The sequence below is a fragment of the Myotis yumanensis genome, unplaced genomic scaffold, assembly GCF_028538775.1.
Source record: "Myotis yumanensis isolate MYYU_CA2020_CCGP unplaced genomic scaffold, mMyoYum1.0.hap1 SCAF_3, whole genome shotgun sequence".
In the NCBI taxonomy this organism is placed as follows: Eukaryota; Metazoa; Chordata; class Mammalia; order Chiroptera; family Vespertilionidae; genus Myotis; species Myotis yumanensis.
Window position 1 is genome coordinate 7,796,737 of NW_027223754.1, and position 27,055 is coordinate 7,823,791.

A 27,055-nucleotide genomic window follows, 5' to 3' on the forward strand; every position below is an offset into this window, starting at 1 on the left:
AGAATTGAACCTGGCATTGCACACCCTTTGCCAGTTTTCAAAGTAAATCTTTCCTCTGGTGACGCGTCCTGGCCTCCCTGAGACGCGAGGCCTGAATTCACTGCATTTCTCTCAGCTCCAAAGGTCAACCATGAGACACTGTGTTTCGTGGTCTTTTGCCAGGTTCTGGACACATCTGGCCCCTTCTTACACTTGCCAGGCAGGGAAGGGGGGTGTGAAGAGGCCACAGGAATCAGCCCGGGGAGCTGGGAGGGACCGGATAGGCGCCCTGTGCTCGGTTCCCGCTGTGGCTAACGGGAGCAGGAGAGTTCCCGTGGCGCTTTCAACGCCTGCTCCCCATTGCAATCTCGCTGGGCTACTAACAAGTATCTAAGTCAAAGGCCTGACTTAACTCCTCAGTTTACTTGGCTTCTGATTTACAAGCCTCCCAAGTGAACACCCTGCCAACCCAAGAACCAACCGTCTCCACATTCAATTCATCTCCTTCGGATTGAAGAAAAGAAGTCAGTCCTCGGCCTTGGCCATATTCTCATTCCCGTGGAGGAAAACGGAAGGTCAAGGTGCCACAGACCTGACCTCAAGAGCTTCCACTCCAGGAAGCCAGAGAACAAAAGCTGGCAAACCCACATAGCAGCTGGGGCGTGGCCAGGGCTTCATGGGAACTCCAGGGAGAGGATGTTAGGGACGAGCTGGGTGCTTCATGGAAGAGATGGTATTTGAGTTGGGCTAAAGGACAGGTGGGACTCAGGAGAGGGCCCTCCAGGGACTGTACTGACTGTTCATTGGGATGATGATGTTGCCAGGACCTCTGAGGTGAGGGCAGGCCTTGGGTGGGGGGTCGGGGGTAGGGGCAGGAAGCAAGCTGTGGGGGACTGTGTGTGGTGGGGGGAGCTAGGTCAGCAGTCGCACTGGGAAGCTGTGCGGTGCTGAGGGACAAATTAAATCTGCTTCCCCATCTGTATCTTTTTCAGCGACAGCACTCTAAGCCAGCAGTCGCCAACCTTTCGGACCTCACGGACCACCTGTGGTCCACAGACCACAGGCTGGCGACCGCTGCTCTAAGTGACCATTAAAAAACCAGACTCCGTTAAGTCTTCCTGTTAGAGCAGCCACCTGCTTCGAGTCTGCAAAACTCAAACCGGTGGCAAAAAGTTGGTATTTATACGGGAAAGGCGTTGTGCCAAGGAAGCAAAATCATGCATGTTTGCGGCATGCGGCTGCAGGGAGAAAGGGAGAGGGATTCTATTTTATTGGCCCCCAACCAGCATCGATTTGTCCTGGCTCAGCCGTTTTCCCGATTACGGCTAAACCAGCAAGAAGATTCCCCTGCCACGGACGCTGGACCCACAGGCCTGAGAAGCCGGGCTAAGGAATGAGAGGGGGCGAGCCGTGCATTAACCCTCCTTGATTACTTTTAACACTCAAACGAAATTCTAGAGTTTTCTAACTTGGAAAGTGTCCGGCGCAAGGCCTTTTGCGTGACTCGGGAAGCTGGCTCCATGGGGTCAATGGGCTAGGCACCTACTAGACCGCCTGTGTGTTCGACGCGCAGCCCTGGGAAACCCACTCTGGGTGAAGCTGCTGGGGCCTCGGCAATCTCACTCCAGGGAGCTCCAAACTGTGAGCAAGCAGAGAGAAGCACTTGGTCCTTAGAGGAGAGAGCGGGAGGGGCGGTGGGACCCCCTCGGCGACATTTGAAACGACAAGACGTGGGAAGGCCAGTCTGTGCAGGGCCCCGCATGGCCTGGGACCGCACAGCTGGCATGTGGGACCAGGTCTGCTCCGTTTCCTGGTGACCAGGTGCTTTCTGTCTGCGAGCACACAGGGATGACTCAGTCCTCCTGGGTGACAGTTCTCTGTCCGGGAACCCCACTGTTCCACACCCAGGCCCCACGTCCGCTCGTTAGTGTGATCAGTATTGCTGATCACCACCCGAGGTCTTTCTGGCAGCTAAAATACTAGTCATAGGCCTGCCCCTTCGGTGGCCTGGCTACCACTCCCTCTGAAAGCCATCTGAAAGTCAATAGGAAAAATATCCTCAGGTGAGGATAAACAGAAAATAAATAAACAAATAGAAGTCACCTAACCAAGCCTCTTGAGTCTCTAAAGAAGGAAATAATGTAATGAACGACACCTAAGTGAAAACAAATCTTTTCCGTGTAAAGGCGGGAGAGCTAGTACCTATGGTTGTTTGGCAGCATTTGTCTAATGCGTAAGTTGTCGTATATTTTCTAATTACCTCAGTTATGAACCATCCTTCATCCGCCAGTAAGGTCAGTGGAGAGACAAACTTCCCCTTCTTGTAGTAGAATCTGCTGGGTATGGCTTCCTTCTCGTAGACAGTCATGTGCTCCACCGTCCGCAGCTTGTTGTATATCTGCAGAGAAAACCAGGGGTGACTGGGGTTGCATCCTCACTGTCACACGAATGTGAATATTTAATGCACCTGGAGGAGAGGGAGGACTTTATAAGACTAAAAAGAAAAAAAAAGAAATTCCTCAAACAGCTGATAGACTTGACTCCGTAAAAAAGAGAAACTTCTGTGTGTCTCAGAAGACAAGGAGGTTTACCTAGTAAGGCTGGAGATCCACATGCCCATGACCTAGGGGTAAGTGAGAACCCTGGTACATGTACGCCTGCAGGTCTGTGGAGGGATACATACTGCAAACTGGAGCAGCCCAAACACCTAGCAACAGTGAGATACCTGGATCGAGGGGTAAATGGCAGTGGAATATTATATAGCAGCGAAGAGGAAGGGATTAGAGCTACACAGAACACCTGAATTTCAGTCTGACACACACACACACACAAAGCACATTGCAGAAGAACACAGACAAGAGTTTTCCTATTATAGAAAGTTCAAGTAACTACAAAAACTAATGACCATATTTGGTAAAACGATAAAGAGAATTAGGGAAACGATCACTCAGAATTTAGGGCAGTGGCTTTCTCTGAGGTGGCTGCACGGGCGATGGGGTCTGAGAAGGGCACACCGGAGTTACTACAGGTACTGATACGGTGCTGTTTCTCGGTATATTGAATATAAGGTGCCGTCGTAACAGTATCCTTTACACCTTACACATATTTTATAATAATTTTTGGCATCTACTGAATAACAAGTGAACAAACTACAAAAGCGTATTTATGTCAAAAAGGCTAAAATACAATTAAAGAGAGAATGAGAAGTTGGATCCCACCACGACCAAAGGAAGAGGGTTTGTTCTTTGACTTGACCTAGAGCCCGTCCTACCTCCACTCGCATCTGAAATGAATTAGTCCTCGGGCTGTTCGGCAGAGGGTTTCCGATGGCCCCGTGTGTCGTGATTTCCTTCTTAAGAGAGCCCACACTTTGGGGAAGTGGGTGCATGTGCAGGAAGCCTTTGGAGAAGGGAAACGTCCAAGGACACATCGCGGGCCTCACACAAGGTCGTGTCCATCACATGACAGACTGTCACCCAAACACGGCCCCGCCTTGTGAATAATCTACCACCTGTGTGAGGCAGCCTCCAGCCGCCTGGTCCTGGTCCAGAGGAGCGCTTCCCACTCGCGAGCGGCCCCCCCTAAGCATCCTGGAAGCGGCGCCTCCCTAAGCGCCAAGGTGGAGGTTCGGGCAGGCGAGCTGCCTGCCAGGGGAACAGGCCGTCTCCATCTCCGCAAGAAGCAGTCACTGTGGCGCCCGCCCCTGCGTGAGAAATTCTCCCCGTTTCGTGCTGAGGGAGCTCATGGGACATTGTGCAAACACGCCTTCCCCTCCTGAGAAAAAGGCCTGTCCGCCGGGGGAGGGGCAGCGCTGGGAGGGTGGGCTGTCGGCCACTGGTCCCTCAGCCCCACACTGACAGCTCTCAGACTCTTCGATGGGGTGGGCGGGGTGGGGAGAGAGGTCTCTGGGCCAAAGAGAAGAGGCCGCAGTCCACCCCTGCGCTCCATCAACACCAACAACCTCCCAGCACCCGTTTCCTGCTGTGAGCATGAGGGAGGCACCAGGCCCACCATGGCCCACTCCTCACACCCCACGGCGGGCTCCCCCCAGGCCACAGCTGGGTCTCCCTGAGGAAGGCCCAGAGCAGCTTCTCTGGAGCCGGCAGGAGCCCCGAAGCCTGCACTGGGAGGCGGCCAGGCCACGTGGGGCCGAGCGGTCACCCAAAGGTGCCACCTGCTCCTCCTCATTTTCTCAGGGTGACTCAGCACCAGGTTCTCCAGATGTAATCGGTGTTGGGGAGAAGGGTAGGCAGAGGCCTGTTATCTCAGGGTGCCGGGCCCCCGGAGGACAGTGACGGGGGAGCCAGAGGGCGCCACATCTGCACATGTGGGAGCTCAGCCTCACCCTTGCAGGAGCACCCCCTGGATGGTGGTGATCACAGCCTCACCCTCGCAGGAGCACCCCCTGGATGGTGGTGATCACAGCCTCACCCTCGCGGGAGCACCCCCTGGATGGTGGTGATCACAGCCTCACCCTCTCGGGAGCATCCCCTGGATGGTAGTGATCACAGCCTCACCCTCGCGGGAGCACCCCCTGGATGGTGGTGATCACAGCCTCACCCTCGCGGGAGCACCCCCTGGATGGTGGTGATCACAGTAAGTGACACGTGCCTCGTCCTTGCAGCGGCCAGCATGCCCCTGTGCTTCCAGCAGCTCCGGGCGGAAGCTGCACTGGGTGGACAGAGGGGCCTGGTTGGGAAGATGCCGGGTTATGACGGAGCTGGATAGGACCCAGCAGAGTGGATCCTGCGCTAAGGAGCTGACCCACAGCGCACATGGCCTCAGTGGCTCATTCGCCTGCTTGTCTCCAGTTCCCTGAGGAACAGTCAGACGGGGCTGCTCCCAGAGAAAGAGCATCTGCGTATGCCTCTGACACTGCCCGGCAGGTGAGCTCCGGGCCAGTACAGTAGGCCCATTACGGGCTAAACACTCAGCCTACGAAGCACTGTACATCCCTTCTCGCCTTCGGTTGCCACTGAAGTTCAGTGCGGTAGGTCCCCGCACGCCCATTTTAGAGAAGAGAAAACAGAGGCAGGGGAGGCTGAAACCGCGATGGAGGTCACCAGCTGCTGCAGGACAAAGATCGAGCACGAGTGGTGGCCGGGCTCTATCCCCTCCCCTCCCCTGTCCACCTCCCTCCCCGTCTTGTGCTCTTGCCTCAGCGTGTTTCCCGGGAGCTGGCCAGAGGCTCACAAGGGGCCCGCGGTCCTTCACTTGCTGCAGGTCCCCCAGGCTGATGTGCTGCTTCAGCTCAATCACTTTGTCCTTCCAGAAGATGTCGGTCATCCCATGGTCGGAGAAGATGATGACATTGAGCTTGTCCTGCAGCTCCCGCTCCTGTGGGTGGACAAAGGTGGTCATCACAGCTGGGAGGGGGAGAGGGACAGAGAGAGAGAGAGGGAGGGGAGGGAAGAGAGTGAGGGGGGAGGGAGAGGGAGAGCAAGAGAGGGAAAGGGAGAGAGAGGGGGGAGGTAGAGGGAAAGGGGAGAGGGGGAGGGGGAAGGAGAGGGAAAGGGGGAGGGAGAGGAAGAGAAAGAGAGAGAAAAGGAGAGAGAGGGAAGGGGAGGAGGGGGAGGGGGAGGGAGAGAGAGGGAAAGGGGGAAGGAGAGGGGGAAAGGAAGAGGGAGAGAGAGGGAAGGGGAGGGGGGAGAGGGACAGGTAGAGAGGGGGGAGGGGGGGAGAGGGAGAGAAAGAGAGGGAAAGGGAGAGGAGAGAGGGGGAGGGGGAGAAAGAGGGAAAGGGGAGAGGGGGAGGGGAGGGAGGAGGGGGAGGGAGAGGGGGAAAGGGAGAGGGAGAGAGACAGGTAGAGAGAGAGGGAAGGGAAGGGGGAGAGGGAGATGGGAGAGGGGAAAGAGAGAGAGAGGAAGAGGGAGAGGGGAGAAGGGGAGAAGGGGAGGGAGAAGGGGAGGAGGGGGAGGGGGAGAAAGAGAGGGAAAGAGAGAGGGAGAGGGGAGAAGGGGAGGGGAAGGGGGAGGGAGGTATTTTAACCTACACATTATAGAAGAAAGGACACGTAACCAAGTCTGAATTTCATCGTCTAGCCTCCCTCCCTGAAGATACAGTTCACCCTGGGCAGAAGCACTCTGGGGAGGGGCGGCACCTGAGCCCGCTCCAATGGTGCTAAAGACGGCACATACGGCCTTTCACCCAGCAAAGTGCCCTCACTGCTGTCTGTCGTCTGTGGCTCTTTCAACCAACTTGCATGGTGACAGAACTGTCCCTCCCCCTTGCCTAAAGTCATTCAGCCAGGCCGTGGCAAACGAGGGACAGAGCCCAGCCTGGCTCCCAGACATCAGCTTTGGTGCAGAACAGGCCATCTCGCCAGCAGAGCGGGCTGACAATGCCAGTCATCTCCCGCCTCCGGGCCTGGCTGTAAACAAGGGGTCTCTCCTCCCAAGGAGGGGTGTGAGGAAGATGGACTTCCCACAGCCTGGGGCTGCCCTGTCAGCTTCAACAGGAGACGATGACAGACAGACGGAGAGTGACAGGAGGGAGGGCAGCCAGGGGCCTTGCTCTCGGTCACCTGGATCCACTGGGCCATGTACTTGAAGACGGTGTCCACGGCCTTCAGGGCGTCTTTCCTCTGCGGCGACGAGGGGCCGTAGTGGTGGCCTTCCACGTCGATGCGCTCGTGGTATATGGCGGCCAGGTCGGCGCGGCCATTCCTGGGGGCAGCAGGAGGAGAGTCAGCGCTGAGAGAGGCCCCACCGTCTCCACTCTCACCCGGCTCCCAGCCCCTGGCAGGCATCAGCATCCCCAAACCCGCCTTGAGGGCCGGCAAGGCTGTCAGCTCTAAGTGACAAGGCGATATGGGACATGGGGGTACTTGGAATATGGGGGGGGGGGGCGGGGGAGGAAGGGACTCTCTAAAGGACATAATTGTCTAACCGCTGTGCTGTGCCTCTGAAACAGGTACAGAATAATATGCAACATAAAAAATAAACAAAAGGATGCAGAATCTATGTCGAAAAATGAACAGGGTGGGATCTGGGGGAGAAGCAGGAATTCAGCACTAAGACACGCTGGTCCAGCACCTTGGTAACAAGGGTCAGAGGGCACGTGTATGGGCCACTCGTCTCTGGCTGCTGTGGCATTGCCCGTCATGTCCCAAGGGTGGAAGGCGTGGCCACAGGCAGGGATGCTCTGATAGCTCCGCCCCCACCACCTGCTGGCATGGGGGGAGGGGGCAGAAGAATGAGAACAACCCTTTAATTAAGGGCAGTCCCATTAGTGCTGGGCGGTCGGGAAGCCTCTAACTAAAAGCCCAGACTGTGTTTTCACTGATGGGCCAGAGCAAACCTCACCACGGCCTTCTGGGAGGCAAACAGGACCGTGTTCGGGGCCTGACACCAGCAGACACTCCGGGACCCTTGTCCTGTGGGGACGCAGGAGGGGTCAGCTCCAGTGTGGACCAAGAGGGAATCCTGCAGTGACCACACCTCTGTGGGTCCCGGGAAAAACACCCCTCTTGGCCAGAGTACTCAGGTAAAACCCAAGCTGGTTAGCCCTCGAGGCCGGGCCAGGAATGACCAGGAACTGGTGATGGAAACTGGCGTCAGGGAGGGAAGAAAAACGCCTTCATGTGGCATGTGCCACCCGTTTCCTCCTCAGCCCTGGCTCTGCCCAGTACCTCAGAACAATGACGATGGTGCTGATGGTGGCCATAGTAGTAACTGATACAAACTGAAGCAATGGAGAGGAAATAATGAGAGCCAATTGGTGTGCTTGGACTTTACATGGGTTAATAATTAACACTCTGGGGGAATGCCTAATTTCTCTTAAAAGTTTTATTAAATGCACACCACACACACACACACACACACACACACACACACACACACTGTGGCCGGGTCTCTCCTGGTGTGGCCTCCCCACCGTTGGGACATGAGGAATGAAAGGCTAGGTGTCTTCAGAGCCTGCTGTACCCTGGGACTAGCATCCGCAGGGGAAGCTAGTGGCCTCACAGCAGTCCAGACAGTGCGGTTTACGTGACCAGCCCCCAGGCCTCAGGGGAGGTGATGCCCGGGCCCAGCCGGGTGGCCCTTCGGGCGCTGACAGGGCACTCCAGGTTCATCTCTGGTTATGATTCTTCATGTTGACTGTAGTTGCCCATGTATGTGTGTCCTTCTCACTCTCTAAATCGTGAAATTCTCTTGCCCTAGGGGTGGTGACTCACTCTCCTAGCTCTAGCCTAGTATCCGGCACACAGTAGGTGCTTTAAAACTGTCGGTTGTGTGCAGAATAATAGTAAGTGCTCTATGAATGACAGTTTTCTCTGGGTCAGGTGCTATGGTGAGGGCTTTTACAGACATTATCTTACGTAATCCTCACAACAGCCCTATGAGGTAGGTATGTATTGAACAGAGAGTCCAATACAGTTGCCAGCATCACACAGCTAGTGAGAGGTGTATGGGACTCAAACCCAGGCGGGACCCACCCTGTCACCCTGAACACAATCACTGAAAACTCTGAAAAATCTCAACAGCCCACAGCACATTCTGCTTAACCCAACTGATCTTGGGGAAACGGTTCTTATTCTCTTGTAAGAATCCCGCCAGCCCCAAGAAAGCTGATGTGAGACACGGCAAAGGCAGCACCGTGAAACGGAGTCGTTTTCACTTCTCCACGTACAGACTCCAGTCTGAGGCCGGCCACGCCTTCGAAGTCTGGAGCACCGGTGAGGAGCATCCCTACCGAAAAGCATGTGGCTATTTTGCAGATGAAGAAATAGACCAAAGAGGATGCTGGGAGTTAGGCAAAGCCTCACAGATCTGAGACTTGCCCAACCGGGGCTTCTGAGTGTCCACATCCACTTCGTTCACTGCACCGTCCCCAGAGAAGGTTCTGGTCCTGTAACCACACCGAACCTCCATTTCTTTGCCGTGACCCTGCCTCCTTTCTGCCCGTCCACCCCCTTCCTTAATCATCAAGCCCTTCAGATATCGGATTCTGGTCAGCATCACACCGTCTTAAGGACAAAGCCTCAGGCCTGTTGGCCACACAGAGTTTTGGTCAAGCTACAGGTGACATCTGGACCTCAGTTGTGTCCACCCCAGGCCCATGAGAGCAGAAAGACCCTAGGGACCACCCCTCACGAAACCAGACAGAACAACGCCATGGCTGACGTCAGGACCTGCTGCAGTGGTCAACTGCCCTGGCCCCACCCATCAGCAGAGCCCACGACCTCACCTCCTTCAGCCACCGCGATGAGTGACTTCCCTTCTATACAGCCCTCCCCTGGACACCATCGGGGACCCAGGCCTCTGAGCACTAGCTCCCCTGTGACTCTGGGTGGGCACCATCTCTCAACTAGTAAACTGTAATTTTCTAGGCTGTTCACTTCTGTTCACATTTGCTTTGGCTTTGATGCACACAAGTGAACGGACCCCTTTCGGTTGGTAACGGTCTCTCTCTTTCTTGTGGTCGGACTTGCCAAGGGGGCCCCACTTAAGGACGCTGTGATGCTCCACTGCCTGCCCTGAGCTGGGCGTCACAATTCTGCTTTCAAGGTAAGTGAAATGTTGCTTTCTCTTTTTATTTTATTAAAAAAAATTAATTAATTTTTGAGAGAGAGAGAAACGTCGATTTGCTGTTCCATTCATTTATGCATTCATTGCTTGATTCTTGTATGTGCCCTGACCAAGGACCAAACCTGCAACCTTAGCACATTGGGAAGATGCTCTAACTGACTGGACTACCCGGCCGGGGCCACTTTTCTCTTTTTAGAACAAAAATAAATGGGCCCTTCTTTACAAATGCCATGACCACCGTCCTACACAACGGGGATTGGGTTAGGTTGTTATTTAGGTGTTTCCCACAAATGATGTTGTCGTGCAAATGACCAACCCTCACTCCCTCGGCATCTAAGACAGCAGAGAACAAGTCACTGAGATCTCCAAGCGTGTCGGCGGCGGGGGGACTTCTCGCTGGCCCTGATGCATTTTCACTTATTCCTAAATTTCTTTGAGGCCCAAGTTCATGACACTGAAGGGCGATGGTGCTTCCTCCACCACCATGCTTGAACGTATGGAACCTTCCAGAAAAGTCATGCCCTCAGATAAGCCTCAGCATGTAGCTGTGTTGTGCACTTGTATAGGCAGCATCCCAGATGTGCGACCTGCACGGTGTGTCCTGTGTTTAGGTGTGCACCCTTTCAAGGTAGGACTTGTATGTGGGGAACAGTTCCCAACCAGGAGACTGTTGCAGTCAAGTTCAATGAAATGCTTTTAGGTCATTTTGTCTTCGACACCTCGCTTCGCCGCCGCAGCCAGGGGGCTGGTTTCTTTTAGGCTATTTGCCATATCCACAAATCTCCATGTGATCAGAAAGCCAGGGCTTCCCTCAGAGGCACCTGATGGCTTTGTGTCAGGAAGCTGTCAACTCCAGATGCCGGCAACACCGGCTGTAGGGTGCTTGCGAGGCCGGGATTTATGCACGTGCCTTGCGTGAAAGGCTTCGATGCTGGGGTCTCCCTGATTCATTAGGGACCCACGTCTTCCAGGCTGAGAGCTCTTGCCTGCTTAGAGTCTAGCTGACAAATTCTTGGTCACCAGCTGTTTTCCACCTGGGCCTGGTCTCCATCACAGGCCAGCTCATTTGTAACGGAGTGCTCGGGTGAGGAGCGATGGGTGGGAATGTCTGCAGGTCTGTTAGTGGCTATTTATGGCTTGAAGGTCCAGGAACGGTGCCAGAAGGACATGTGGCCGTCAGCCCAGTTACCTGAGAGCCGCAAGGGGCCCTAGTCCCGGGGTTTCAGGGACACTCAGGTCCCCCATCACCTCAGGACTCTTTTCAATGTAAAAAGTTCATAATGTCACATTCATTTTCCTTACTGACGAGGGTCGGGAAGAGAAAGAATTAGGGCGAGAGAAACGGAGGCAATTTCAAGGAATGGTGGACGTTACTGACTGTTCACAAAAGCCCTCTGAAACCTAGAAATAAGGCCAGAAGATCAGCCGTCTGTCCTTGCGGTGTGGTACCAGGCAGCGTCAGGAAGCTCGCTCTCGCTCCCCAGACTTAACTACGGATGAGCGCCCAGACTCCAGAAACTCGGCTGCTAACCTGCTGGAAACTGGCGAGATGGAAGTACTTTTGTCTGGTAGAGATTATGGTCTGATGATCCTCTAAGTTATTAAGCATTTCTGCATCTTACAATAATTGTATCCCATAATTCTCGACCATCCTTTTCCTCGTCCGTGTTTCTTAATAGTCTCCTTTCAACCCGTCTTGTCATCTCCTGAGTCCCTCAGAAAGAAATTAACTCGACCTGCTGCATAATTCTCATACACTCGTAGTCAGCACATGGCGAAGTTTCATTAGGAAAATTAGGCTTTGATGGGCATCCAGAACTAGACACATCTGAGGTCACAATCTAGCCCCTTTCTCACTAACCCGGAGGTCTCTAAACCGTTCTACGCCTCAATTTCCCGTCTGAAAAGCCTCTTCAGAGCCTCCGACCGGGGTATTGAATGAGCTGGTGTTTGTAAAGTGCTTGCCACCCAGTAAAAGGGAGGCAAAGAGGAGAAACACCCCCATTTCTGTTCCACGAGTACATGTGTCAGGCTGCCGTTGCTCTGTGCGTCGAGCAGGGAGGGGACACCAGCGTCTGCTGAGCCTGTGTCCCTGCCCCTCTTCCTGGAGCCCCTGGGGAGGAGGGACAATGACCAGGACACTGGAGCTGTCATCACAGCCTGGCCTCGCCGCACCCATGGCCTCTCGTTATTGACCAACCTTTTGAGAGGTCACAGCGGTTAGTCTTCCCGGCCCAGTGGGAGCGTCCAGGCCCCTGCGGCGTCCAGGCTGGCCTGCCCGCTCACCTGGCTGCTGCCCGCCCGGACCCCGCCCAGCTCCTGGGACTCACTGGGCTCCACGTCATGGACCTTCCCCCGCCACTAAAGCACGGACATCCTGCAAACAGGACTCCGGGAGATGGATGAAGCGACGTGGATCTCACCTGCTTTCTTTTTAGACAGGGACGTGGCCATGGGCAGGAGGTGCCGGGGTGTCCCCTTGAGCGCTGTCAAGGCACCAAAGTACCAGTGACCGGGGCTGCGTGTCCCTGAGCACAGGAGATAGCGAGCAGACCGCCAGGCCCCTGTGCCACTGCCACCCGCACGAGCCCAGGCCAGCATGGCCCTCCCCGCCTGCTCCCACGCCCGCAGCGGTTCCTGTGGACGGAGGGCTGAGAAATGCCTGGGAAGCAGATGTCACTCACTCCACACTCAGGAGAGGCCCCGAAAGACAGGGTCCCACACCCCATGGGGAGGACTGGGCTCTGGTCCCAGCGAGGCGAGGAGGCACGCGTTCAGCTGTCAGGAGCGGGCTCCCTTGTAAGGCGTGGAGTGAGGGGGAACACCGAGGAGCACCCACACGTAGAGCGAGGGTCGCTGGCAATTGAGCTTTGACACAACCCTAGCAGGTGGGCGTTGATGACATCAGTGCTACCCCCCCCACACACACACACACTGAAGCTGTCCACGTGCAAAGGCAGAACGGACAAGAGTATGACTCGGGTCGGTAAAGCGTGATGAGCACTGGAGGCGACGCCCAGGCCAGAAAAGGAAGTCGGGTCAGTGCTTCTACACAGTCACACAGTGTCTTGGCTGATGTGGGCCCTTTGCTGACAGGCTGTCCCTGGCGGGAGTCCACCTTTAGGGCCTTGACCATTTCTCCTGCCTTCTGTCAAGGCCTTATCTCTCCTGTGTCTGTTCCTGCTGCTCCTCAAACTAATAGCAGAGGGAACAGACACTAAATAAGCAGCACTGACCGGGAGGCGTGTGTGTGTGTGTGTGTTTGCACACTCGTGTGAGAGCTCTAAGTGCTCTTCATATTACAGCTAGGAATTTGAGACAAAGCCGGAAAAAACCAGAGGTGAGTATGGAGCTCTAAACACGCTTCGTCATTTGGGGCTGATGGCAAGGTAAATACTTATACATTTTGCCTGAACACACGCACCAAGAGAATTAATGATTCCTTTGCGTCACACTCTTGCATGAACGAGCTGCGACTTGCGAAGTCATCTTGATTGTTCTAGACCAGTGGTTCTCAACCTTCCTAACGCCGCGGCCCTTTAATACAGTTCCTCATGTTGTGGTGACCCCCAACCATAAAATTATTTTTGTTGCTACTTCATAACTGTAATTTTGCTACTGTTATGAATCCTAATGTAAATATCTGATATGCAGGATGTATTTTCATTGTTACAAATTGAACATAATTAAAGCATAGTGATTAATCACAAAACAAGATGTAATTATATATGTTTTCCGATGGTCTTAGGCGACCCCTGTGAAAGGGTCGTTCGACCCCCAAAGGGGTCGCGACCCACAGGTTGAGAACCCCTGTTCTAGATGGGACAAATGTTGGCTCACCACTGTCGGTCCTTTGTTCTGCTTTGTGAGGAGGAAATGAGATGTGCCCTAGTAGTGCGGAGACTGGTTGAAAGAGGTTTCCCCATTTTCTTTGGGGGGGAGACTAAGTCATCCTACTGTCTTACGAGGGCAGTAAGCATCACCTGGCCAATTATCCCTCTCCCCTGCCCCACCGCCCCCAGCTGTTGTTTCCTCTCTCTCAGGTCAAGTCCTGAGTAGTTTGTGGACAGTAGATCCCACTCTCTACCCCTATCCGAGGGGCCATTTCAGTGGCCCTGTTAGATGCTGCAGTATGAGGAGCCCACATGGCAATTGCACTGGCCTGGCTCCATCCTGCTCTGGCCTTCGCCCCCCGGCGCCAGGGCATCCTTCACGTGGCGGCCATGTGAACGCCATGCCCTGGAGGCCAAGGCCGTCTACAGAGACGCCTGCAATGCTGGGCAATGTGTTAGTCCAGAATCACCATGTGGAGGCCTCGCTTGGGGCCACTTTCCTGGGCCTCCAGTTTTTTGCAGTGTTTTCTCTCTAGAGGAGCCTAGCGCCTTTCTAAACACACGCACACACATGCATACACATCACTGCCACCGCCAGCACCACCACTACCCACAACATCAAAACACCATCCTCCCCATCGCCAAACGCTGTGCTCCACGGTAAAGCTGTGCCTCCCGGGTGCCATAGCTGTGCTGTGATGCTTGGGAACGAAAAAAGGAAAACTTCCCTAGAAACAGGAAGCGGAAACACACTTCTCTCGGACACAGAGCACTGACCCTCCAGCAGCAGGTGGGCCTCGGGACAGGGAGGCCCGCCTGATTGGCCAGCGTGCAGGCCAGCGCTGAGCTGGGATTCCCGTAGCTGTGTGTGCCGCGCTTCTCTACCTGTGAGTCCCTGCGCGGTGTACAGTGGGACACCATTCAGCTGTCAAGATAAGATGGATGCAAAAAAGATCACACTGCCAAACAGTGTTGCATTACTGGGAGGTGTTTGTGTGACAACTATGATCCACATTTTCATATCTGGCAAGGCGGCAGGCTGTAGGGAGCGCTGGAAACAGCCTCATGCAGACATAGGCCCATCGAAAGTTCCAGCTCATCTGCTACGCCTGCCGCGCCGTTCTGCTTTGTTTGCACAAACGAGGCTGCCACACAACATTCCAGTTCGTCGTGCGGGTGGTGGTCCAGCACTTGTGGGCAAGGAAAGACCGCAGAGTAGGCAGGAAGCAGATCACAGAGCACATGCGAGTTACACACCATGTGGAGAATACTGACTTACAGGTGACTTCCTCCAAACCCTGTCTCCACTCCCCTCCACCACCACCCCCTCAAATACCCTAAAATTTTAATTTGTTCCTTCTCAACTTTTAAGTTTTTTAAACCTATTTTCTCTCCAACCTGTAGGTCAGAACCTGAACCCTTATGTGCCCAGAGCGCCCTCTTGATAGACTTTCATGGAAGTGGAATCACTCTAAGAGACAGCAAAGGCCAGCCTGTTGTCTCCTCCTTTCAGCTCCGTGGGGGTCACTGCTGCTCCCCATGATGCCTGCGGTGCTGGTGGCAAGAATGGGATTCATACTTGGCCAACGCTATCTGAGGCCCGTTCATGTGGCCAGTGCCTATGGCGTGAAGGCTCTCGGGAGCTGCCCTGCATGGAAGTCCTTCCATGGTCTCCACACTGAATACTATGGGTCTTCTGCCTTGACCTGCCCAAGAGGCCCCTTCAGTAGCCACGGTGACCCCAGGTCCAGCCCTGGAAACATAAGAGCCCCAACATCCTTAGCCTCTTGGTGGCTGATTTTTCATGGAGACCACCCCACCTGGCTACCCATCTTGACGTCACGTCCAGGGATTTCTGAGACTGACTTGAGGCTTTGTCCTGACTTGCCTTGTAGGTCACATTCCCTGACAGACTCGCATGTGCTATTACTAATTTTTGCATTTTCCAAACTGCATGTTATGGTTTCATGGGAGAGAAGAAAATAAAGTTCTGTCTTCTGATGTGCTCATTGCTTTGTACATTTCCAAGAAGAGGGTAGGGCCATTTTCCAGACCTATTTCACCACAGATCCTCCCTTTTGGCCGAATACTTGTTGATATCTTCTGAGATACAAGCCTTCACCAAATCATGGCCTACACTCCACCCACACCAAGCCTTCTGAATTCACGTTAGCATTTATCTCTGGTCCTGGAAACCAGAAAGAACAAGGGTATGGCTAAGAACCTGGGGCACTTACTTGAAGGAGTCGAGAGCATCGCTGACTGCGTTGGCAAAATTGATATCCGTCGGGGAAGATTTATATTCCAGGCAGTAGGTGGGTCTGACACTGAGAATCTCCACCTCACAGCCTAAGAAGGAAATAGATGGTAAATGGTTACTTTCTTCAATGACTGAGGTGGGGTGATGAGCCTATTTTAGGACGGAGGCTCCATCAGTTAAAAAAAAAAAATTGTTGTTGTTCATTTTCAAGAAATAAAAGAACTTATTGCTGACAAGTGGCATAGTTAACTGTAATTTTGTTTAACTGGAACAGAAATTCTCAAATGTCATTCCCATGCAATACCAGTGTCCCCTGGCAGGGACTAGCAAAAATTGGTTAATAACTGTCTTCCTCAATTCCCACATTTGAAACAAAAAATTAATTAGTACATAGAAATGTCTCCATTAAAACATTTTTCCTGTAGAGTTTTTCATAACCACTAATTCTTCTCTTGTACCACTGCCTATTCTAGAATCAGGTATTAGGCACTATCTGATTAGTCCAGGAATAATAAAATAAGCATTTCACTAGTCTGACTGGACTTAGAGGGACTGCACTAGATTAGCAAGCCTAAAAATCATCGAGCAAAAGCAAGGACTCGGAGCCGTGACCTTGCCTCTCCCCAAATGAAGCAAAAGAATAAAAGGCATTCAGGTGGTAGGGGCTGCTGTGGCCTTAGCTTCTCTGCCCCAGCCCCTGGGAGGTAGAAGGAGTTGCCCTGAGGAAGAGACTCCCAACTTCTCAGGATACAAGGCAGGAGAGGGCTGAGCCCGTTTCAGTTTGAGTTAGTTGGGTGCATTCATTGAGCACCTACTATGAACTAGTTGCCATGTTCAGACAAGGTGGAAACAGGCATTTATCAGCTGGGGTCTCTAACCCGGAGCATCCCAGAGGAGTCCAGTGGGAGGAGACATTCAGGAACAGTGTACACGTGAAGGCTGAGTGAAATGCGCACTTACTGGGTGGTGAGGAGCACCTCCTCCTGGAAGCCCTGCTTGAATGCCCATGTTGGGCTCAGTCGCACAGAGTGCATCTAGCCAATGGGTCAGGGGCTGGGAGTGAAGGTGGGAAAGAAAGGGACGTCCCCAGCAAAGAGAGCAGCAGAAGCAAAAGTTCAAAGTTAGAAACAAAAAGGTGTGTGTGGAGAACTGTCAGCACAACACAGCCCCAGACAGGGGGTGTCAGGAGACCAGATGGTGAGCTTTCCTGTAGCCCAGGGAGAGTGATTTCCAAGGTGGAAGTGAGTCAAAGTGGGACAAGTTGGGAATGTGGGGAGAAAGGAGTGTCTCTGTCTAGAATCACATTAACTCCACTCCTGGGTACATCTGGTTACAGCTGGTAGCCATCTGCTCTGTAGCTGGTTACAGCTGATTTATTAGCAGGTGGGGCAGCCCCCAAGAAGAATTCCTTCATCCGGCATACCGGAGCAAGCTCTGAGTGCTCCATGGAGACGCCATCCCTCCCTGGTGATATCATGGGTGCAGGGAGAGCAAGCCTATCTAAGGGAGGCCCAGAAGGCAGGAAGCTGCCTGCCCAAGACTCGTTTGTTGAGAAGGATGAACAGGCTACAGGCCCCAAGAGTAAATCCTGCCCATGGGTTCTTGGAAAATATTCGTCATCGGAAGAAATGCCAGTGGGATCTTGGCCAGTTAGAGCACTTAAGATACCTGTGTTTCATCAGTTGAAGGTTCATTTGTGAATGTTTATTCTTCTCTCAAAGATAATTTAGTCAGCCAGGTGTGAGTGGGCCCGCACTTTGTATCTGCTCTGTGCTCAGGGTCAACAACCCAAATGCAAGCAAGACACTGCCTATCCTACAAAAGATTACCAGCCGTACACAGTGTGGCCAGGTATCTGCTTCTGGCACATCTGACCTATAGTTATGTGAGTTTGCAAGCAATGGAATCTTGACCAGGCTTTTGCAGATAAAGCAAACTGCATTGAGAAGTTTTAGCTTTGGGTGGTGGGCACACTGTGCAATATTTAGATCTTCTAAGATAGAAACGCACACCTGAAACCTATACCATCATGCTGACCAAAAGTACTCAATACATTTCATAAATAACATTGATATCAAACCATAAGTGTTTTGTATAATAATTATGTTTGTTAATATTATCAATCATATATTCTTTTAATGCTTTGTTGGATTAAAATGAATCTGGATTTAATATTGGCATAGTTATACAGTTCACCTGAGAAATGTATACTTGCCTAGGTTAAAGGATGATATAAAAAAATTTTATTGATTACACATAGAATTATATAGTAAAGTTAGACACAATGTGTGGCAACGTAGACCTATAGTAACACTGTTATGGATTTTTTTTTATTTTTAAAAATTACAATGAATTTTAACTTGAGAACCATGGCAGCACCCTTCCAGAATTGCATTAGTGTCTTCGTGTCTTTCTCAGTTGCATGGTAGCCTGAGCAAAAGTCTCCCTCAGATAATAGGCCTTAAATGCTGTGATAGCTCTGGCTGGTTAGGCTCAGTGGATAGAGCAATTGGCCTGCAGAATGAAAGGTCACAGGTTCGATTCCAGTCAAGGGCACATCCCCGAGTTATGGGCTTGGTCCCAGTAGGTGGCGTGCAGGAGGCAGCCAACCAATGATTTTCTCTCATCATTGATGTTTCTATCTCTCTCTCCCTCTCCCTTCCTCTCTGAAATCAATAAAAATAAAATAATCTTTAAAAAGCTGCTGTAATTCCTTGATCCACTGGCTGACTCAAAGAGGTAGTGGTTCGAGGGAGAATACCCACTCTGATATTGGGAAGAAGAGAACCAGTAAAAGCAAGATGTTCAGGAGCACGATCAACAATAAGTAAGATCTTGAAAGGTATATTATTCTCCAAACCTACTTCTCTCCCTTTCACTGGCTTAACAACCCAGCAGGGCACCCTGGAAGAGGACCGGGGTCATCGGTGACTTCTCATGGCCCCTGCAGTGTACTGGCATGTGTACTTACTGATATGCGTGAAGGCCCTGGGGTTCCCGCTGTGCCGGATCACAAAGGGTTTCAATTTGCATCCTGCAACATTGCCCCCAAGCAAGACTGTTATCCTGTCCTTAAAAGCCCTGAAACCGGATATTAACTTGGCCTCCTTATGGATGCAAGTCATTTCAGGCATTCATTTCCAGATTAGGGGTTTTTTTTTTTTATCAACTTGAATATTTGCTTTGGCAAGTAATTTTCCTCCACAGTCAGCTTATCTAGAGTTTCCAAAAATTCTTCAGCTGCCTTCACATCAGTACTCCAGACTAACCCCTCACTTTCACACTACGTAATTAATAACGATTCTCGAGTCATTTAAGCCACCCAGAGCTAGCAGTCAATTCAGCATTGTAGGTGGGTCCAGCCTTTTCTCTCAACACTGCAGACGCTTTGCCTTGGCCATGATCGGCACGGTGCTGAGAGGAAAATGGTCCTGTGGCTGGTCTTTGGCCCTGGTCATTAGAAGTTTCTCTGTGTCTGATATGCGCCCTTCTCAACTTGGTCTCATGGCCTTCAGACCCTTTATGAAGCAAACCCTTTAACAGCTTCCATCACTTTCTTATTCTTCAAGTTCGTAGCTATGGTGGAAGGGACATGTGTGGCTGAAGAGCAATAACCATCACGGATTTTCCACCTTTGTAGTCATTAACCACTTTTACTTCATTTCCAGACCATTCACTCAGCATGGCCTCTTATTGGCAACACTAGTGGCCTGGTGCATGAAATTCGTGCATGGGGAGAGGGGTGTCCCTCAGCCCGGCCTGCACCCCCTCGCAATCTGGGACTGCTGGCTCCTAACTGCTGACCTGCCTGCCTGCCTGATTGCCCCTAACCACTCTGCCTGCCGGCCTGCTCGCCCCCAACTGCCCCCCCTGCCAGCCTGCTTGCCCCCAACTGGCCCCCCCTGCTAGCCTGATCACCCCCAACTGCCCTCCCCTCCTGGCCTGATCGCCCTAACCACCTCTGCCTTGGCCCCACCACCATGGCTTTGTCCTGAAGGTCTCCTGGTCTAATTAGCGCATTACCCTTTTATTAGTATAGATTAGCAGTGGATTTTGTATACTTAGGGGCCTTGATAAATTTAAAAACATGAGATTAAATCAAGCACAGGAGAAAAATAATGCAATCAAGAGACTCAATGAACACAAGATGTATGAGCCCGCTGCCAACCTAATACAAACGTCAGTAGAAAGATGTAAAGAATAACAGATATAGAAGATGTATCTATATAAAATGTAATAGTTATATAAAGATATGGAGGATTTGAATGTTAGTATCAATAAGCTGAATGCAAGTCCTGCAGACATGGTTACTTTGAATATAAGCTATACCTCCATGTGCCCTGAGACAGAATTAGACTCCTACCCAAGTGGACAGAAACAGGGGCAAATGCAATCCTTCTGCTCCCTTGTCCTGTCCAATGGCTTCTCCTTGGTGAAGTCTCAAAAGGAGAAGCAGCCCTAGCCGGGTTGGCTCAGTGGATAGAACGTCAGCCTATGGACTGAAGGGTCCCGGGTTCGACTCCAGTCAAGGCCACATGCCCGGGTTGTGGGTTTGATCCCCAGTAGGGGGCGTGCAGGAGGCCGCCAATCAATGATTCTCTCTCATCATTGATGTTTCTATCTTTCCCTCTCCCTCTCCCTCTCTGAAATCAATAAAAAAAATTTTTTTTAAAAAAAGGAGAAGCATTTCCCTTACCTCGAATCTCCTAACCCAGAATGAATAAATGAGAAGGAAAGCAGCCAGCAAGAAGTGACAGCCACGATGCAATAATGTGATGGAACATGAGCTAGTGAACGGGGGGTTTTAGAGAGAGCAAGGCTAGTTTTGCTTCGTGAATTAGCGCGGGTGCTTGGTCTTGTTCTCCTTGGTGTTTATCTGATGGAAATGAGCAGACTGGAGGGGGTGCTGTATGGATCCCACCAGACAGTCCTCTGCCCAGGAGTCTGTGGGCCCCTTTCTGGAACTACCACAGGCGTAATCTGTGGACGTGGGCGCATGGCTCACCCTCGGGGCTGCTGCCTCCAGGCCATTGCTGGGCTTCCCCAGGAGCATGGAGTCTGCTCAGAGGAGATCATTGCAGGTCTCTCCAAGGTGCCTGCCTCCCTGCGCAGGGATCTGTGGGGAGACAGAGGCGATGGCCTGGACCTCTCGGTTTCACAGAACAAATGGGAGCTTCGGAGTGAGATCCTGGTCTCACCACCACTCCAAGGGCATGTCTGACTTCGCTCCCCCTGTTTCCTCCTGGCTCCCAGGGAAACTGGGTGGGAATTACCCTTAATTAGGGTTCATTTTTAGGACATCGCCTCATCTCTGTCTAGAGTCCACCTTCCCACTGATATTTCCAGCTGAGGCTGGGTGAGTAACCTCTCCTACAACCTCATGAATATGCCCTGAGGAGAAAACAGAGTCACAGGGAACTTACAGACAACCAGAGGGCCACCTTTGTGCAAAATAAATGAATGAATGAATTAAAAAGACATTTTTTCAGCCCGGCCAGTGTGGGTCAGTGGTTGAGCATCAACCTATGAACCAGGAGATCATGGTTTGATTCTTGGTCAGGGCACATACCTCGATTGCCGGCTTGATCCCCAGTAGGGGTTGTGCAGGAGGCAGCCGATCAATGATTCTCACCATTGATGTTTTTTTTTTTAAAAAAAATGTATTTTTATTGATTTCGGAGGAAGAGAGAGACAGATTGGCTGCCTCCCACATGCCCCACACTGGGGACCGAGCCCACAACCCAGGCATGTGCCATTGACCAGAATCGAACCTGGGACCCTTCGGTCCACAGGCCAATGCTCTATCCATTGAGCCAAAGAGGCTAGGGCTCATCATTGATGTTTCTATCTCTCTCTCCCTTCCTCTCTGAAATCAATAAAAAAATATTTTTATAAAAAGGCATTTCTGCAAATCACTTAACTTCCATCATCAGAAAATTATTTTAATACACCCATTTTATCACAACACCACTTGACTGCCATGGGCCACAACTGTCCAAATAAATATGCAAATCAATGATGTCTACAAGGCAAGCGATGCCCTATGGATGCCTCGCATCAAATCTTTTTATTTTACAGGTGAGGGTGGAAAAGCCACGGGTGGGAGAAGTGAACATCCCAATGTCTCCCTCAGCCCTGGGACATGCCCACAGCTTCCCCACAGGAGCCTGGCTTCCTGGCAACTCTCTCCAAGGACCACCAAGGGGATCCCATAAAACTCACATTCCCCCCCACTTCCTAGAGCACAGGTCTCACCTTCCAAGCGCTTGCCAGCTTTGACACATCTTGTAACAATAAGCCCTGAGAGCTGCATGTTCTGTGATGGGAGGCAGGTGTACAGTTGTTGAATCCATGTCTCAAGAGAGCTTATTAAAGCAGCTAAGCCAATTAACTCACTTAAAAACATGGAACCTTTTCCAGGAAAACACAGGAGCTTGTGGGAACAGGTCCTGGGCGACAGGGGGGCCTTTGATCCCCAGGGTCAGGAGGGCCCACGGGGCTGGGACACCTCTGGCGGCATCTCTCTTCTGATGGAGAAGAGGGTGGTGGGCGGGCCCCAGCACAGGACGCCGCTGAAGACGGGCCTTGTGTGCAGGGGCAGGGAGCCAGCCCGGGCGACAAAGGAGATGAGAAGCAACGCGTCCATTAGAGCAGATTCCAAAACCTCAATGAACATGCCTCAGTGGCACCAGAGGTGACTAACAGGGAGCCGGGGTGAGAAGCAGCATGTGCCTTAGAAGTCGGTGGTGAAGCTACAGCAAAGCATGATGAGGGCAAAGGTGGGGTTTCCTCTCTGCACCCGCTGGTTGGCTTTTTGTGGGAAAGTCTCCGGGCCGGGGTCGGGCCTGCCCTCCCAGGTGGAACCAGGTGAGGAACGATGTCCCTGGGGGCCCCTCAGATAGGCTATCGGGGCTGAGGCAGGTGCTGTGCTTCCAGATCATCCAAATCTTACAACTGATCACATGAGTGCAGTGAGCTCACGCTGGCCCACGGGAAGCCGTCTGGACCTCTGCCCCACAAGGTCTTCCCAACCAAAGCCTCCTTCTCCAAACAGGTGATTTCCTGGGGCTTGGGCCACAACAGACCGGGCCAACTCAGGATGCAACATGCGGTCGATTCCTCCACTGCAGAGCTGAGCCCTGCAGCTGGCTGCTGACCTCTGGCACCTGTCCAGGGACTCCCCACCCCAGCCCCTCAAATCCGAGCCTGTGATCTCCAAGTCTGACAAATGGCCCTTTCCCATGTGTCTGAGGGGACCTTGGACCCTGACCTGTGAGGTGGTTCTGGGTTACTTCCAGGGACCCTGGGACCAGGAGTGAGTGCTGTGTGGGGACTCCGTAACGTCACCACTCTGCCACCCTTGGGCCAATAGCCAGAGGCCAGTCTAGTGCCCACACTGCCCAGTGGTGAGTGCCACCTCTGCGTGTGGTCATGTGTATGACTTATCCTGTCCGTGGTCTCTGCCTCCCAACCCCGAGACATGAAAAAGCCAGGCGTTGGCCTCCTTTCCTTCTCCAATGACAAAGTGGCCAGCTCCAGCTGCCCACCCCTTTTCTGGAAACACCCGCTCCTATCCCTTAGTTGCCCTGAATTCTCTTGGCTAGTTAAAATAGGGCTTGTGCTCACTTTGTGCTCTTTGCTGCAGGGTATGTTTGAATTCCTGATGTGAATTCAAGAATTTTTCTTTGGGGCTAAGAGTGAGCTTGGGCGGGGCGGGGGGGGGGGGGGGGGGGCGGGGGGGTGCGCACTCCCCTGTGTCTCATGAAAACGGACATAGGCTAAGCTCTCCTTCTGGAATCGGGGGGCAGAGGATGGATTGGGCATCTACTCTGGTCAAATACTCTACATATCTTGTCTCATTCACGTGCCCAGCAAGCCTGCAAGGTGCATCTGGTCATCCCTGTTGGACAAATGATGAAACTGGAGCACAGGTCAAGTAAGTGGCGGTCCCCAGTGAGGAGGTGGCTGAATTGGTCCAGGAGGCACTTTTTGGCTCTTTTCTCTAAATTTCCCCGAGGTACCGCAGTGCCCCAGCAACTTGCTGGAAACACAGCAGGAGAACAGGAGGGGGCAGAGCTCTCTGCACACAAAGGGCTCTGGTGGGGGAAGTGCCACCTCGGTCCCAACACACGCTGAATTAGACAGCCGCTGGCGCCGGCGCCGACCCGGCTAGGAGACGCACAGCAGAGGGCGCCGACCAAGAGGTGTTTGGCACCAACCAAGACTGTGGCACAGCCTGGGAGGGATGGGTGCAGGTAATGGCCCTCAGCCACCAAAAGTCAAGCCTCCAGCATTCTCTACGGAGGCCTGGTTCACTACAGGAAGTACCAACTTTGGGCCCTTTTCTCCACCCTGTCAGGACTTCTCCCTCTGGATAACCCCTCCCATGCTCTGGGGAGTTGCTGGCAAGTGTGGGGAGGCCATTGGTGCCACAGGCCTTGGCTCAATCTCTTAATCCCCAATCCAATCCATCAGCAGGTCCTGGAGATCCACCGATTTCTCACCACTTCTGTTGCCCTGGTCCTAGCTAACCTCTCCTCTTTCCTGGGTCCGAGCAATAACATCCTAACTGGTTGGTCACCCCTTGTCCATCCATGGTGGATGCCTACATTCCATTGTCCCTGCTACAGAGCAGTCTTGTCAACATGCCAGTGTGATACTGTCACCTTCCTTCTGAAAAATTTCCAATGACTTCTTATTCCTTCCACGATAAGAACAAATTCTTCAGCTCCAACCAGAGAGCTTGGCCTGGCCTCAGCTTCTCTCCACCTCACCCACACTCCATCCCCCCTCCTTTCTCAGTTTCCTCCGTGTGTCTCCCATCCCATCCAGGACTTCAGCACATGCTGTTCCCTCAGTCTGGATGCTCTGTCCCACCCAACACCCTCACTCTCGCTTCCCCACCTTAGCCACCCTCTCAGGTGTTGAGTCACGCTCCCAGATGAAACCAGATCCCTTACAGATGATGCCATGATGCAATATGCTTTCCATGATCATGCCTTGAACAAATGCACTTTTACATTTTCATGGGCTAATGTGAGATTATCATCTGTCTCTTTGACTGGATGGTAAATTCTCGGGGACTGAGAAAAGCCTGTATCTGGTTTTGCTCATAGTTGTCTCCTGAGAGCCTGTTCCCGGGCCTAGAGTCACACCCTTGTAAGATGTTTTATGAAGAAACACATTTCCTGTGATTTGTGAGGAAGGCGAGTTCATCCCTGGATTTCTCTTTAAGGTTTTCCAATTCCATCTGGATGCCGCTGAGAGACTCTGAGCTCTATTGGCCAACATGCCATCATCTTACAAAAGAGGGTTGGATGTGGCTGGGTAGCTATGAAAACTTTCCAACGCTGCAGGAATTTCTTCTGCAGACAGCAGTGCAGAGAGGCAATGCCTCCTCAATTTCCCTGCAGCAGAAATGGTTGCTGTTCATAGCAGCACTATTTACAATAGCCAAGATCTGAAAACAGCCCACATGCCCATCGGTAGATGAGTGAATAAAAAAGCTGTGGCACATTTACACAATGGAATACTACGCAGCTGTGAAAAAGGAAGGGTCTCTTACCCTTTGCAACAGCAGGTATGGACCTGGAGATTATCATGTTAAGCGAAATAAGCCAGTCAGAGAAAGACAAATATCACATGATCTCACTTATATGTGAAATCTAACACAATAAACTGACAAAATAGGTCCAGAGGCATGGATGCATGGAACAGACGGATAGCAGATCTCAGAAGGGAGGAAAGGGTAGGAAGAGATTAACCAAAGAACATATGTGCATCTAAGCATAGCCTATGGACACAGATAATAATGTAGCAAGGGCTTGGGGAAGTGGGGACTGGGTGGAGGGGAAAAGTGGAGGGGGGTTGGAAAGGGGAACATCAATAAAAAAACAAGACTATTAAATGGTTGACGCCTAGAAATCCTGCTTCTGAAAATCACTTCTTTGGGAAGACCTCAACTCGAAATGCGAATTTGTCATCTTTTCTTGCTGACACACACAGACAACCTTAGTGATGAAGTTTTGTCAAAGTAACCAACACACAAAGGAAGTAAAATTCAAGGTGAATTCAACCCAAAGAGTCTTAGAGAATTTTGACCCACGCCTACTCTTGCCAGACATCATTAATGACAAGAGCTTGTGTTTAATTGGATACTTTGGTGAGTTTTTAACACATGTTTGCATCGCATTTAAAATATCAAATGAATTAGGTATTATAGACACGTATGTTGCCATGGAAAACCATTCAGAATCCTCAACATTGTGGTCTCTTGTATTCCATGAGCACAAAATTGTGAGTGTAGTATGTATGGGTGTGTTGATCTGGAAAAGGAATCCACAGTTTTTATCCGTTTCCCAAAGAGTGTAGGAACCAGCAAACTACATACTAAGGCCTCTCCCTGTTCTAAAATTACATACATTGTAAACTCTAATGACAAATTGGGGATGTTATTGGAACATTTAGTGAAAATTTGGATCCCTTGTCTTTGCAATGTCAAATATTGCCTGAAAAAAATTCCACTTGTTATCCAAGTGTTTGAAGTCACATACATAGAGTCAAACAGCTGGGCCATAATGTTAACGCACACATTTGTGTGATTGATGCTGGGCTCCTACTATTCCCTGAGCCTAAGTGTCTGCATCTAAGTACAGCCCAGTTGAAGGTTGTCAGGGATCCACCACAGCAGATAAGGAGGATGCTGTGAGCAATCCACAATTCCTGATCAATAGCCAATATGTGCCTCCTTACATATCCTGATGAAATCACCTTGCTTTTAACAACTAAAACTTGATAGAAGCTGAGTCAGATACCCATGGTTAACTCCCCACCCAGCTCACCTCTGGCAAGAGGGCGAGGGGAAGCGAGGTGGAAGTGTGTCTTTCCCCCACAGAGAAGGTGTCTTATTCATCTGAACACCTGCTCAGGACAGGAAGAGGCCAGTAGAAGGGCCCAGACCGCACCCAGCACCATCCCAGAGCCACACGGAGGATTGCCCTCACGCCCTCCTGATTGCGAGGCTGTAGGGAGTTAACACTGCAAAATGCATGCGGAACGAAGTGGAACTTAGATTCTTTAGGCTCTCACTCCAAAGAGTCTGAACCACAGGCTCCTAAAAGCTTTCTATTTTTTGTTCCTTTTTTGTATTTCATGATAGCCATAAGAACGAACTTAAAAACCACCACCACTGTGTGGTCTGAAAAAAGCGCCCTCTGCTTTGGGTTACTCTCCACGTGAAGTGAATACGGAGCCTCTTCCTTCTCCCCCTCAATGAAATTCCTTGGACCTCACAGCACAAGGACAGGGCAGGGGAATAACATCAGTGAGGGAGCCCGGCTGGCGTCGCTCAGTGGTTGAGCGTCAACCTATGAACCAAGATGTCACAGTTCGATTCCTGGTCAGGGCACATGCCCAGGGTGCGGCCCGATTCTCAGGGTGGGGTGTGCAGGAGG

The 27,055-nt window shown here is 51.8% G+C and overlaps 1 protein-coding gene across 2 annotated transcripts in view; it reads right to left on the reverse strand.

The window, feature by feature from the left end:
- ENPP6 (ectonucleotide pyrophosphatase/phosphodiesterase 6) overlaps positions 1–27,055 on the reverse strand; it is a 134,180-nt gene that overhangs the window by 9,906 nt on the left and 97,219 nt on the right. For both annotated transcript variants that reach the window (XM_070408152.1, XM_070408151.1), the window contains exons 3-6: positions 15,580–15,691; positions 6,503–6,644; positions 5,137–5,316; positions 2,240–2,377 (exon numbers count right to left, since the gene is read on the reverse strand). In XM_070408152.1, the coding sequence (XP_070264253.1) occupies positions 2,240–2,377; positions 5,137–5,316; positions 6,503–6,644; positions 15,580–15,691 (572 nt within the window). The remainder of the gene's footprint in view (positions 1–2,239; positions 2,378–5,136; positions 5,317–6,502; positions 6,645–15,579; positions 15,692–27,055) is intronic.